General features: G+C 42.6%; 1 protein-coding gene across 2 annotated transcripts in view; it reads left to right on the top strand.

The window, feature by feature from the left end:
* The window catches only part of LOC141048056 (uncharacterized), a 1479555-nt gene extending 1465511 nt beyond the window's left edge, over window positions 1-14044 (top strand). For both annotated transcript variants that reach the window (XM_073543414.1, XM_073543413.1), the window contains one exon: window positions 9771-14044. In XM_073543414.1, the coding sequence (XP_073399515.1) occupies window positions 9771-9787 (17 nt within the window). In that variant the 3' untranslated portion in view covers window positions 9788-14044. The remainder of the gene's footprint in view (window positions 1-9770) is intronic.
* The last annotated feature ends 247 nt before the right edge of the window (window positions 14045-14291 follow it).

Raw genomic sequence — 14291 nt, forward strand, 5'->3', positions numbered from 1 at the left:
CAGGGGAATCAACTGGTCCCAGATCCCTTTAGTTACGGTTAAGACAGACGCCAGCAAAAAAGGCTGGGGAGCTGTAGTGTCTCGACAACCATCCCAGGGGTTATGGAGCCAGAAAATGAGTGCAAGATCCTCAAACTTCAGGGAGCTGAAGGCAGTGGAGGAAGCCCTCCGGGCAGCAAGACACCTGGTCCAAGATCAACCTATCAGAGTCTACTCGGACAATGTAACAACAGTGGCACATCTCAGGCATCAGGGTGGCACAAGATCCAGCAACCTGGAGGGCCTCTCAGGCTGAATATTTTGCTGGGCCGAAAGACACCTCCGTTCCCTGACAGCGGTCCACCTGAAGAGTACGGCCAATCTTAAGGCAGATTTCCTGAACAGAAAACGCATCGAGCCCGGCGAATGGACACTGAATGGAAGAATCTTTCGAATACTAGTCAGCAGGTGGGGTCTCCCAGGAGGTGGATCTTCTAGCCTCAGGAGAGAATGCTCAGGTTAGAGACTACTTCTCCCTGAACCCCAGGGCCAGATCCCTGGGAGTGGACGCCTTTGCCCACAAGTGGAGGTTCCGCCTGGCATATGCCTTTCCGACAGTTCTAATCCTTGCTGCAACCCTGAGGAAGATCCGGGGGGATCAGACCCCAACCATTCTAGTAGCTCCGCTGTGGCCAAAGAGGAGCTGGTATTCGCTAATTACAGAACTACGGGTAGACGGGCCATTCATCCTGCCCATAGAAGACTACCTTCTCTTACAGGGCCCTCTATATCACCCAAACCTCCAGGGAATGAAGTTAGCGGCCTGGTTTCTGAAGCCCAGATCTTGAGAGCCAAGGGGCTATCGGAGGCGGTAATTTAAAACCTTCGGAAGCCGGTCACCATTGCCATATATAATAAAATATGGAAGAGATTCTCCTCATGGTGTCTGCCAGACCTACCTGACCCTGCCAGACCTGCCCGACCCAGACAACCCTAACATTTCCCGCATCCTGGATTTCTTACAGAAGGGGCTGAAACTAGGTTTAAACCTAGCACACTGAAAGTACAGGTGTCGGCATTAAGCTCCATGTTTGACTGTGACTTTGCTAACCACAGGTGGATAAAAAGATTCATGACATCAGCCGCTAGGCTACATCCAAAAAAACTAATTTCCGTTCCACCATGGGACTTGAATGTGGTGCTTACGGGACTCACTCACTCACCCTTTGAGCCTCTATCATCCTGCACTTCTCAGCTCCTCACCTACAAATTAGCCTTCCTTATAGCAATAACTTCAGCAAGGCGAGTAGGAGAGCTCCAGGCTCTCTCAATCAAGGAACCCTATCTAACAGTTAGAGACGATTCCATAGTTCTCTCCCTTGATCCATCTTTTCTACCAAAGGTTGTGTCTGACTTTCATAGGTCTCAGAATATACAGTAACTCTTCCTTCATTCTGTCAAAACCCAGCAAACCCCAAAGAGGAGTTGTTCCACACGCTGGACGTAAGAAGTATAATTCTCCACTACTTGGAGTACACCAAACCATATAGAATCGACCACAACCTATTTATCCATACCTCTGGTCCAAACAGAGGAAAGAAGGTGGCAAAGAACACCATTGCCAATTGGATTAAAAAAGCTATCTCTGAAGCATACCTGGCGCAAAACATCACTTCCCCTGCAGGGATCAAAGCACATTCAACACGATCTACCTCTACTTCATGGGCTGAGAGGGCAGGCGCATCTTCAGAGCAGATTTGTAAGGCAGCAACCTGGTCCTCCTTACATACTTTTACAAAACACTATAGATTAGATCCCTGTTAGACACAAGGTCTAGTCTTTGGCTGAAAAGTTCTTCAGGCCGTTGTCCCCCCCCATTTCAGTATAGGTTGTTATGCCTCATATGCTGTCGTGGAAGGTTGCTAGAGAAAATAGAATTAGACTTACCGGTAATTCGGTTTCTAGAAACCTTCCACGACACCACTATTTCCCTCCCTGCATTCTTGGACAAATTCTGAGAATCTTAAAGGTAACCGGTGCTATGGTAATCAGTTATAAGTCACAGGTGGGAGGGAACTTTTAACCTCTCATGCTTCCTGTCCCCCGTTAGGGCGTGGAGACATCCTCCTATGCTGTCATGGAAGGCTTCTATAAACCTAATTACCGGTAAGTCTAATTCTATTTTTTTGCTACAAATACCACACTTGCTATATGTAGTCTTCTCTTTAGACTTTGGCGCAGGATCTTTGTCTCCCTAAAAGAAAAAAGGGAGATGCCATGAGGACAGATCCTCCACCAAAGAGGACCTACCCATATTACTCATACACAGTGGATCAGGTTTGTGCTGGACTCTTCAGATGCAGCTCTAAGGCAAGACACACTCTGCATTATTAGAACCTTAGTCCTATCTTATGGTGTCTTCGTCAGGGTTAATGTAAATCCAAGAGACAGTGACTCAGCCTGCTTCTCATCCAACGGGATGAAACTTCTCAATTAGCAAGGTTCTGCAAAATTGGGTGCTTGGATGTAGTTTTTTGCAGTCCAATATCCAACTCCTCACCAAACTCTATGCGTTCCACCGTTGAACACAGCCGGAAGTGACGTTGTGCATCCCAAGACCGGCAGTTCACGTCACTTCCCTAGTGAGCCGCAGCATGCTGGAGATGGCAGTGAAGGAGAAGATGAATGTAGGGCTGAGGAACTGTGGGAGGACCCCAGGCACAGGAGGATGATATGGGTCCACTGCAACCAGAACGGGAGTAGAGTCCAGGGTGGGAAGGCAACGACTATCGACCCCAGGCTGACTGGCTATTACGAGGTATTGGAATAGAGTGATTGTTCGCTGGCCACAGCCCTTCCTGGAAAGCTCTTCATCCCTAGGGACAGGAAAAACACTGAGCGTGGAGGGAACAGTGGGCTTATTTAAAGCTCTTTGTGTTTCCTGTCCCTAATTAGGATGAGGAGGCAATCTCCTGAGGTGATAAAGTTTTAAAATATATGAAAAAAAATCACCACCCCTTTTCCCTCATTAAACCTAAAGACATAAAAAACATGTTTAGTATTGCTGCATTCATAAAAGTCCTATACAAAATATAAAGTAAGTTAACCCTTTAAACAGCATAATGAGAGAGAAAAAACTTAAAAGCACTTTTAGGCTGCAGCAAAAATTGCAATTAAAGGCGATGAAAACATTGTATCTACCTCAATATAATGTCAATAGAAACCTCAGCTCAAGTGCAAAAAATTAAGAACTCACACAGCACCATTGACCAAAATTGAAACATTACAAGTGATGCAAGTGAATTTGTCCTTATCCGAAATTTTTTCACCACTTAAATGAAAAAGGTGTACATGTTTCATATCTGCATAATTGTACTGACCTGTAAAATCATATTGCTAGGTCAGTTTTACTGTATAGTGAACATGCTAAATTAAATTAAATGTACTGCTCAAATAAATAAAGGGACCACTATTCCATTTGCAACAGGCTGTTTGTGTTCCCTTTATTTCTTTGAGCAGTATATACATAAAAGCAGAATTGCACTTTTTTTATGCTATTTTGCTCCATTTTAATTTTTTTTTCCCCCGCTTTCTAGGAGTTTATATGATAAAATGAATGGTGTCATTCAAAAGTACAACTTGTCCCTCAAAAGATAAGCCCTCATATGGCTATGTGGGCAGAGCAATGCAAATGTTATATGTCTTGGAAGAAGGGGTAAAAAGGTGAACGCAAAAAAATTGCCCCTTTAGGAATGATTTAAAATGAAAAAAAGTCTTTTACTTAATGGATCATTAGTACTGTCACTATCAATAATTCTTCCTTTAACTCATAGAACAAGCAAGCAAAACTTCAGGTGTTTTTGCATTTTTTTTTTTCCCTCCCTTCTTCCAACAATTACAATTTTTTTTTTAATGTTTGGTTGATATCTCCATAAAAGAGTGGGTATTTTGAGTTACAACATGTAGTATTGAATGATACCATTCATTTTCCCATTAAACCTACTGAAAAACAGAAAAATGGTGAGGTGAAAAAGTGAAAAGAAAAAATGCAATTCTATCATTATTTTTGGGGGATTTGTTTTTACAGTGTTCAGTTTGTGGTAAAAATTACCCGACACCGTTATTCTCCTGGTCCGTAGAATTACAGCAATACAAAACTTTTAAGGTTTTTTTTATTCAGTGATTAACCCCTTAACCCCAAGGGTGGTTTGCACGTTCATGACCGGGCCAATTTTTACAATTCTGGCCCCTGTCCCTTTATGAGGTAATAACTCTGGAACGCTTCCATGGATCCTGGTGATTCTGACATTGTTTTCTCGTGACATATTGTACTTCATGCTAGTGGTAAAATTTCATTCATATAACTTGTGTTTATTTTTGAAAAAAACTGAAATTTGGCGAAAATTTTGAAAATTTCGCAATTTTCCAACTTTGAATTTTTATGCCCTTAAATCACAGAGATATGGCCCACAAAAAACTTAGTAACATTTCCGACATGTTTACTTTACATCAGCACAATTTTGGAACCAACATTTTTTTTTTCTTAGGAAGTTATAAGGGTTATAAGTTGACCAGCGATTTCTCATCTTTGCAACACCATTTTATTTTTACGGACCACATCACATTTGAAACCACTTTGAGGGGTCTATATGATAGAAAATACCCAAAAGTGACACCATTCTAAAAACTGCACCACTTAAGGTGCTCAAAACCACATTCAAGAAGTTTATTAACCCTTCTGGTGCTTCACAGGAATTTTTTTAATATTTAAAAAAAATGAACATTTAACTTTTTTCACAAAAAAATACTTCAGGTTCAATTTTTTTTATTTTACCAAGGGTTTCAGAAGAAGTTGGACAGCAAAAGTTATTGTGCAGTTTGTCCTGAGTATTCTGGTACATGATATGTGGGGGGGGAACCACTGTTTCGGCGCATGGCAGAGCTCAGAAGGGATGGAGCGCCGTTTGACTTTTTCAATGCAAAATTGGCTAGAATTTAGATCGGATGCCATGTCACGTTTGGAGAGCCCCTGATGTACCTAAACAGTGGAAACCCCCCACAAGTGACCCCATTTTGGAAACTAGACCCCCCAAGGAACTTATCTAGATATGTGGTGAGAACTTTGAACCCACAAGGGCTTCACAGAAGTTTATAACGTACAGCGGTACAATTAAAAAATCATATTTTTTCCACAAAAATGATCTTTTCATCCCCAATTTTTATTTTCCCAAGGGTAACAGGGCCCTAAAAGTTATTGTGCAATTTGTCCTGAGTACGCTGATACCCCATATGTGGGTGTAAACGACTATTTGGGTGCATGGCAGAGCTCAGAAGGGAAGCAGCGCCATTTGACGTTTTTGGCCGGAATTGAGATTGGACACCATGTCGCGATTGGAAAACCCCTGATGTACCAAAACAGTGGAAACTCCCCACAAATGACACCATTTTGGAAACTAGACCCCCCCAAGGAACTTATCTAGATGTGTGGTGAGCACTTTGAACCCCCTCACAGAAGTTTATAACGCCTGGGCGTGAAAATAAAAAAATCATATTTTTCAACAAACATGATCTTTTAGTCACCAATTTTTTTTATTTTCCCAAGGCTACCAGGAGAAATTGGACCCCAAAAGTTGTTGTCCAATTTGTCCTGAGTACGCTGATACCTCATATGTGGGAGAAAACTACTGTATGAGCACACGTCGGGGCTCGGAAGGGAAGTAGTGACGCTTTGGAATGCAGACTTTGATGGAATAGTCTGCGGGTGTCATGTGCGTTTGGAGAGCGCCTGATGTACCTAAACTATTGAAACTCCCCACAAGTGACCCCATTTTGGAAATTAGACCCCCCACGGAACTTATCTAGATGTGTGGTGAGCACTTTGAACCCCCAAGTGCTTCAGAGAAGTTTATAATGCCCTGGCGTGAAAATAAAATAAAAATTTTTTTCACAAAAATTATATTTTGCCCCCAATTTTTTTATTTTCCCAAGGGTAGCAGGATAAATTGGAGCCCGAAAGTTGTTTTGCAATTTGTCCTGAGTACGCTGATACCCTATATGTGGGGGTAAAACACTGTTTGGGCGCATGGCAGAGCTTGGAAGGGAAGGAGCACCATTTGACTTTTTCAATGCAGAATTGGCTGGAATTGAGATCAGATGCCATGTTGCATTTGGAGAGCATCTGATGTGCCCAAACAGTGGAAACCCCCCAATTCTAACTCCAACCCTAACCCTAGCCCTAACCCTAATGGGAAAATGGAAATAAATACATTTTTTTATTTTCTTACTTTTCCCTAAAGAAGTGGTGATAACGGGGGGTTTGATTTACTATTTATGATGGTTTTTATATTTGGCAGCTGTCGCACACTAAAACACGCTTTTTATTGTAAAAATAGTTTTTGCATCACCACATATTGAGAGCTATAATTTTTCCATATTTTGACTCCGAGTCATGTAAGGTCTTATTTTTTGCGGGACGAGTTGACGCTTTTATTGGTATCATGTTCGGGCACGTGACATCTTTTGATCGCTTTTTATTCCGATTTTTGGGACACAGAATGAACAAAAACCAGCGTTTCATGAATTTCTTTTGGGGGGTGCGTTTACATCGTTCCGCGTGCGGTAAAATTGATAAAGCCCTTTTATTCTTCGGGTCAGTATGGTTACAGTGATACCTCATTTATGTTTTTTTTATGTTTTGGCGCTTTTATGCAATGAAAACAATTTTATATAAAAAATTATTTTTGAATCCCTTTATTCTGCGAGCTATAACTTTTTTTTATTTTTTCACTAATGATGCTGTATGGCAGCTTGTTTTTTGCGGGACAAGATGACGTTTTCAGCGGTACCATGCATATTTATATGCGTCTTTTTGATTGCGCGTTATTGCACTTTTTGTTCGGCGGTATGATAATAAATCATTATTTTTTGCTTCGTTTTTTATTTTTTAAGGGGTTTGCTAAAGGGGTTAACTAATGGGACAGTTTTATAGGGCGGGTCGTTATGGACGCATCGATATCAAATATGTGTACTTTTATTGTTTTGTTTTTTTACCAAAAATGAATTTATTAGGGAATATTTTTTTTTTAACTTTATTTAGCAATTTTTTTTTTCTTTTTTAATTATTTTTACACTTTTTTTTTTTTTTTTTTAAACTTTATTACATTGTCCCAGGTGGGACATCACTGTCCTGTGACAGATCGCTTTGCAGGCATGAGGAAGCCAGCTCCCTGCAGGCCCCCGAAGGTCCCTGTTGCTATCTTGGATTCTGGGACCTGCAGGGATGGAGCCCCCCGCAGCAGCGCTGCACATTGCCCCCTCCCTGCCGATGCTTCCCTTTAACCCCCGGTACACAGCGATCGTGTTTGATCGCGGTGTGCAAGGGGTTAACGTGTCGGGGGAGGTCCGTGACCGCCCCTGACACATTGTGCCGGGTGTCAGCTGTGATAATCAGCTGACACCAGGCCGTGATCAGTGGCGCTCACCACCTGGGCGCCGCTGATCGCTGTGACGTACTATCCCATCCCTGGGAATTAAGTCCCAGGGCACATGGACGGGATAGTACGTCACATGACAGAAAGGGGTTAAAAAATTGCATTAATTTAGTTTTTTTTTACTACTGTAACTTTTTTTTCTGGCGATCGAGCTGTGTTGGGGCTTGTTTTTTACATGCTCAGCTTACATTTTATAGATTTTTGGGATACATATGAAATTTTGATTGCTTTTTCATACATCTTTTTGGGGAAGTGGGACAATCTTTTTTTCCTCTTTAATCGTTTACTGTAATGGATAAGTATATTATTCATTTCAGCAACTACAGATGAGCAGTACCAACTATGAACTCCTATAAAGCCCATCCACTGGCTAGGCTTCATAAGAGTAATACTATGGCAGACCTGCAGGCCTAAAGAAGGCCCCTGGCTACCATAGCAACCTATCGGCACCCAGCGAGTTCGTCAGATTGAAAGCTTATGACACTCAATGCCGACTTTTATTCCCCATTGACTTACATTGGGGTCGGGTTTCGGACGAAACTCCCGACTTTTTTTGCCCTTGTCAGACCAGTTTCATCCGACTCAAATTTTGTTTCATTCGGGTTTCACGAAAAACGATCCGACCAAAGTCGCTCAACTCTACCTATGAGCTCTGAACTGACATCGGCCATCTTGGATATCTTTTAAATGCTGCCAGCGATGAGATTAAGGCCTGCATAAAAAATTAAACAAGCCAAAATGTAAGCATTTTCTTATTTGTAATCTGATCACTGGCATGTTTAGACAAAGCAATGACTGGGAACGTACATTCCTATGAATTGTATGTTTATTCACCCATCAACAAGTGTAAAATTAGGAATTAAAGCTTTTAAAACTTCTAGCAGTGATTTCTAATTCGGTTGATCCTTACTCTTGTCGGCTGCTTTTGAAAGCGGTACACACTCACACACTCCAGCCATGTTGCTCTGATGCGCTGCAACTGAAAGTGATGATGTCCTAACCCTGCAGTCAATGTGGCCTCTGTTCTCACGTGCCTGGTAGTTCAGAACACCATCCCACTAGAAAGTGGTAAGTGGTGGTTTGTACTTTCTTTTAAATAGATCTCTACCAACTGAAAAGCTTTCAAAAGTAGTCAACAATCCACTAAAGAGTTAAGACTACATTTAAGACTGCCTACTAATTTTCCAGAGACAACTATTTGAGGGTCTGTTCAAATCTGTGAACAGATATGACATTTACAGCAGCTATTTCATATTCCATGAAAACAATAGAAACCTCAACGGACCCTGATTGTAACATAGTTAGGCCGAAAAAAGACATTAGTCCATCCAGTTCAGCCTATAAAATTCTGTCAGAATAAATCCCCAGATCTATGTCCTTCTAAAGAACCTAAATACTGTAAGATACAATATTGTTACGCTCCAGGAAGACATCCAGGCCTCTATTGAACCCTTCGACTGAGTTCGCCTCACCACCTCCTCAGGCACGGAATTCCAGATTCTCACTGCCCTAACAGTAAAGAATCCTCTTCTCTGTTGGTGGAAAAACCTTTTCTCCTCCAGACGCAGAGAATGCCCCCTTGTGACCGTCACCTTCCTCGGAGAGATATTTGTATTGTCCCCTTATATACTTATACATGGATATTAGATTGCCCCTCAGTCGTCTTTTTTTCTAGACTAAATAATCCTAATTTTGCTAATCTCTCTGGGTATTGTAGTTCCCCCATCCCCTTTATAGTAACATAGAAAAATGACATCATTCTAAAAACTGCACCCTTCAAGGTGCTCAAAACCACATTTTTTTATTTTACTCATTTATATATTGCCATTAATTCCACAGCACTTTACAGACATTAATAGTACAGTCGCCGATGGGGCTCACAATCTAAATTCCCTATCAGCATGTCTTTGGAGTGTGGGAGGAAACCAGAGTACCTGGAAGAAACCCATACAACCTCCTTGCAAATGTCCTTGGTGGGATTTGAACCCAGGACCACAGCATTGCAAGGCTGCAGTGCTAACCACTGAGCCACCATGCCACCCTTTGTAAATGAAAAGAGACCGTCGCCTGTCGTATTAGTTGTGTGATAGATGCAGCTCAGGTTGTAGGCTCTGTTAGAAAGATTTCATTGTAAGTCCGTAGCTAAGTGTTAAACATTGTCATACTAATGCTTCATTTCAAGAAACCATAAAGCAGCTAAATCCAGACATAAGTCAATAATATTTATGGTGTTTTTACTGTGTGTCATACTCCTGCATTATAAGTGCAATTAATTGTGGTATGTCTTTTCATTTATTACAGGTTCTGGAAGTATGTAACAAAGAAGATAAATTTGGGAATCATTTTTTTTTTTTTACATATTATAATTGATTTGATATTTTATAGGAGCTTTTTGGTCTCTGGGCAAGTTTCTGCTGTCAACCTATGTGACTGCAAATTGCGCGACTAGGATATTATCTGACATACAATTAGAGTTCTCAATCAGATTGCTGCTGCGGATCCACGGGTTATAAAACTGACAAGTATGAGGATAGGAATAATTTGTGGCTGTCTCCCTCGCTGCTGTGTATGGAAGGCGACATCTGTGGTCATTTCTTGAGGAAGAAGCGCTTGACACTGAAATGCGTTGAATAAAAACCACTTTAATGAATTGCTGAGATTTGGTGTCTTCCATACACAGCAGCATGTGAGAGATCCGCAAATTGTTCCTATCTTCAAATCTCAATAGTCTGCAGTGCTCACACTGCCATGATTCTCCTATATTCCAAGTCAGGGATGTACATTGAAATCATGGAGCCCCATAGCAAAAATCTGAATGCCCCCCCCCAAAAAAAAAAAAAAAATCAACAGGTGCTCTTAACTCCTGGCATGCATGTTATATGTCAAACAATTAATTTTATAGCTAGTCTTTGATTTTTTTTTTCTCATTTGAGTAAAAGAAAAAGTAAAACACTTACATCCAATCTGATATATTCCTTGTAAAAGTCAAAATGGAAGATTAAGCAGGACAACCTCGTTAAGCTGTCTACAATAAGACCAGCGATTATGGAATCTGTTGGCACAAAATGACTGCTCATACCAAATATGTCCTCAGTGCACCCTTGGCAGAGCTAGATAGAAAGCAGACAGAAGGTGCCCTAGACAGTGCACCCTTGTGCACTGAGCACCTGTACTTTCAGTCATTTTGTGTTCAGACTCCCTTTAAGTTTTTTTTTCCCCCCCCAGAATCAGATTGAATGATAATAGGTCACTATGATGAGTGATACATAAAGGAATTTTAAATGGCAAGAACTACACATTGTGTTTTCCCATCATCTCCCAGGGGTGTTCTAAACAGACAAAAGGCATGATTATCATATCTAGGATGCAAGTATACGTTTTGTCAGTGAGAAGGGGTTAAAGCATTCTTGCCCACACATTAATCCTCTTTATGCCTTAGTTTCTTGCAAACATCAGTAATCCTGCCCCAGAGTCATAGCGTGCTATATCCTCTCCGGCAGTATCGCTCGTCCTCCATCCAATTAGTGTTTAATCACCATTGCGATCTGCTGATTACAGCTCTTCGCTCATTACTCAGGAAAATCAGCTCATTTTCACATTTTTTTTCCCTTCCTGATGCTTATTTTTTCACATTTGGTCCCATTTCTTGTACAGCTGGACGTACTGTAGTATTTAATGCTTAATTGCCTTCTTTATCTATATTAGCATGTAATCTGGATCAGGATGCATCAGGATTGCTACGCATCACAACGCACCGTACCAAAACACTAGTGTGAACGCAGCCCCACTCGTACAGACCCTAACCAAGTGCCTCCATGCTATATACATGCTCCCAATACATTTTATTATCATTACCACACTGTAACATAGGGCACAAGCTCTTCTAGTGAGGCAGGAAAGATTACAGAGCAGCATGAGGACGTAGTCTACATTATGTCTGCCTACTAGACCCATACAGTTTCATCACTTTCCCATACAGCACATCCCTCGCTTCTGAGCATGCTCAGTGCCGTGAAATGGATCCCTGCACATGGATCTGTGTTCTCCTGTATCCGTGCTCCATGTTAATTCCAGACATGTAGCCACGGATCCGTGCGTCACCCTGTGCCTGCGTGTTTTTCAGATGATACAAAACTGCAACAAGTTGCATTTTTGTGCATCTGAAAAAATATGCAGACACACGGATCTGTGGGAAAACAGTGACAACTGGATGCACATGCAAGTCCCATCCGTCACCACTGAAAGTCAATGGAGATGAAAATGGATCCGTATGCAGCCAAAATATGCACGTGTGAAACCAGCTGAACTCTATATATTGACTGGAGCTGGACCTAGATCTCTCCACAGGTTTTACCTAAAATCACTTTACATTACTTACCCTACCCTAAGGGCTCATCATGCGACTCTCTCGCAAGTGAGTATGAGCCCTTAGCAGCAACAACTGACGTCGTCTATCCTCCTCTCTGTAGTGTTGTCCTGAATTCTCTTGGCCCTGCATTCAACGGGATCCGTTACATAGTGGCACTAATGCACCCTTTGGCCACAGTGATACTAATGCATTCAAAATCGGCATGATGCGTTACTTCATGACGCACCCTGGAACGCGGTCTGCAGCATTTGGGGGTGCGCCATGAAGTAACGCATCATGCGTTTGGATGCGTTAGTATCATTGTGGAAAATGGGTGCGTTAGTGCAGCTATGTAATGATCCCATTGAATGCAGGGCTATTAACGCAATGTGAACTTGGCCTAACACTATGAGAAGATGATATACCAAACAATGTGCTGAGCCTCTCCTCCTGCACATACCATATATGGTATGTATATGCCTTGGATGAGGGGACAGTGAAGTATATCTTTATTTGGGACTAAATGATGACCAACAATGTGCTGAGTCCTTCCTACTACTACACATAGTCACATACCATATATCCCATGGAGGAACTGGCAGGATATATATGGGACTGAAGGGTTAACTCGCATGCATTTATTTACAGACCACAACTCCACATCTTCTCCTCTCCTGACGGCTCCTCCCCCCAGATGAGTCACAGTCAGGCTTCACTAAGCTGAAGCTGCCAGGCGCCAGAAAAAAAAAAAACTCGACTGTTCTCCCTGCAGAGGCGACTCATTTCGTTCACAGCAGGGAGCCGGCTCTTTGAATAGGATCGCTCACGATCGATGCATCACTACTGAAGAAGCAATGTTATGTCACAATTCACAGGGAGAAAGCCAAAGTCCTTCACACACCTCATCCACCTCCTGACAGACGGCTGGGTCTCCTCCCTCCTCCCAAAGAGCAACATCTTAAGGCTACGTGCACATGCTGCGGAATGGGGTGCGGATTTGGCCGCGCGGATTTTGTAAAATCTGCAGGTCAAAAGACCTGCGGTTTTACCTGCGGATTGCTCTGCGGTTTTGTCCTGCGGTTTTTCATCTCCACAATGGAGGAGATGGCAACCCGCAGCGGAATCCGCAGAAAGAATTGACATGTCAATTCTTTCTGCGGTTTCAAAACCGCAGGAAAACCATGCAGGAAAAATCAGCACCGTCTACACTGCGTTTTTTTTTTCCCATAGGGAATAATGGTACTGTACACTGCAGCAAAAACTGCTGCGGACCCGCAGCGGCCAAATCCGCTGCGGAACCGCAGCAGAATCCGCAGCGTGTGCACACACCCTTACTCCTTCTTGTGAGCTCATGTTCTGCAGGGGGAACACACAGCGCTCTGCTACATCCTGACCAAGCACAGCCCACCACTGACAGACAGCCTACAGTACACGTGCAGACAAGACCCTTCATTATAACACATCACCTTATACATGCAGCCCATCAGCTCCAGAGACCCTTCTGCTTCCTGCAATGCATGTGTGCTGCTACCTCTCTGGCTGCTAGGAAGCGTGGCATTCTTATGCAAATCCAGCCAGAGACTTCAGCCAACTGCTGACCAGGAAACAAGGAGAGGGGAGCTTCAAGTGGCCCGGGGGTATACGGCGGCCGTCGCTTACATTTAATTAAAGGAGATAGTACTGTGTCAGCACAGCTGCCAAACCGCAGCGGCCGTCACAGGCCCCCTCACCCATCTGGGCCCCCTCACCTCTCCGGGACCCATAGCAACTGCGAGGTCAGCTACTATTGATGGAACGCCACTGTTCCAAGTGCGAGTGTGCGGTCATGTGATTGCAAGTATGCAATTTACTGCATACTTGCAGTCACATGACCACCCACTCAATACAGGGTAACTGAAACTGTCATAATTCAGCAATATACAGTAGATTGAGTTCAGAAATGTGCCGACAGCCCAGAAAGCTTCTATAGCTAGCGACTTCTTCTAATTAGGATTACCTCAATATATTGCATGCTTTTTTAACTGCATTTATTATTTAAATGGACAGTTTGCTACAAATGACAATGAAGACGTTAATTGACTCAATTTGCAATTTAAAGAGATACTAAGCACAGAATCTAAACAAAGAAAGAAGTTAAAAGAATGAAAATATAATATCTTTACTTTGCTTTTGCTCCTCTTGTCTTTTATCACATTTACAATAAAATAAAGAGGCGATATATACTTAATTTATTAGGTAGCCTTGTTTTCTTCTCTTACTCCCACCGCTATAATGCCGGTGTACAGGGCCGCCATCAGAGCATTACTAACCTTACTCGTGTAAGGGGCCTCATGAGGAGAAACAAAGGAGAGGGGCCTGGACTGCATGACACATGCTGACAGTGTGTCTGATCCAGTCTGGGCTGTCCTCTTTTGCTTCTCCTCACCGGGCCCCAGGGGCAGCGTCGGTCATCATTATTTGCTAACTCTGTGGGA

The sequence above is a fragment of the Dendrobates tinctorius genome, unplaced genomic scaffold (genome assembly GCF_039654945.1).
Source record: "Dendrobates tinctorius isolate UK_male_01 unplaced genomic scaffold, ASM3965494v1 ptg000132l, whole genome shotgun sequence".
Taxonomy (NCBI): Eukaryota; Metazoa; Chordata; class Amphibia; order Anura; family Dendrobatidae; genus Dendrobates; species Dendrobates tinctorius.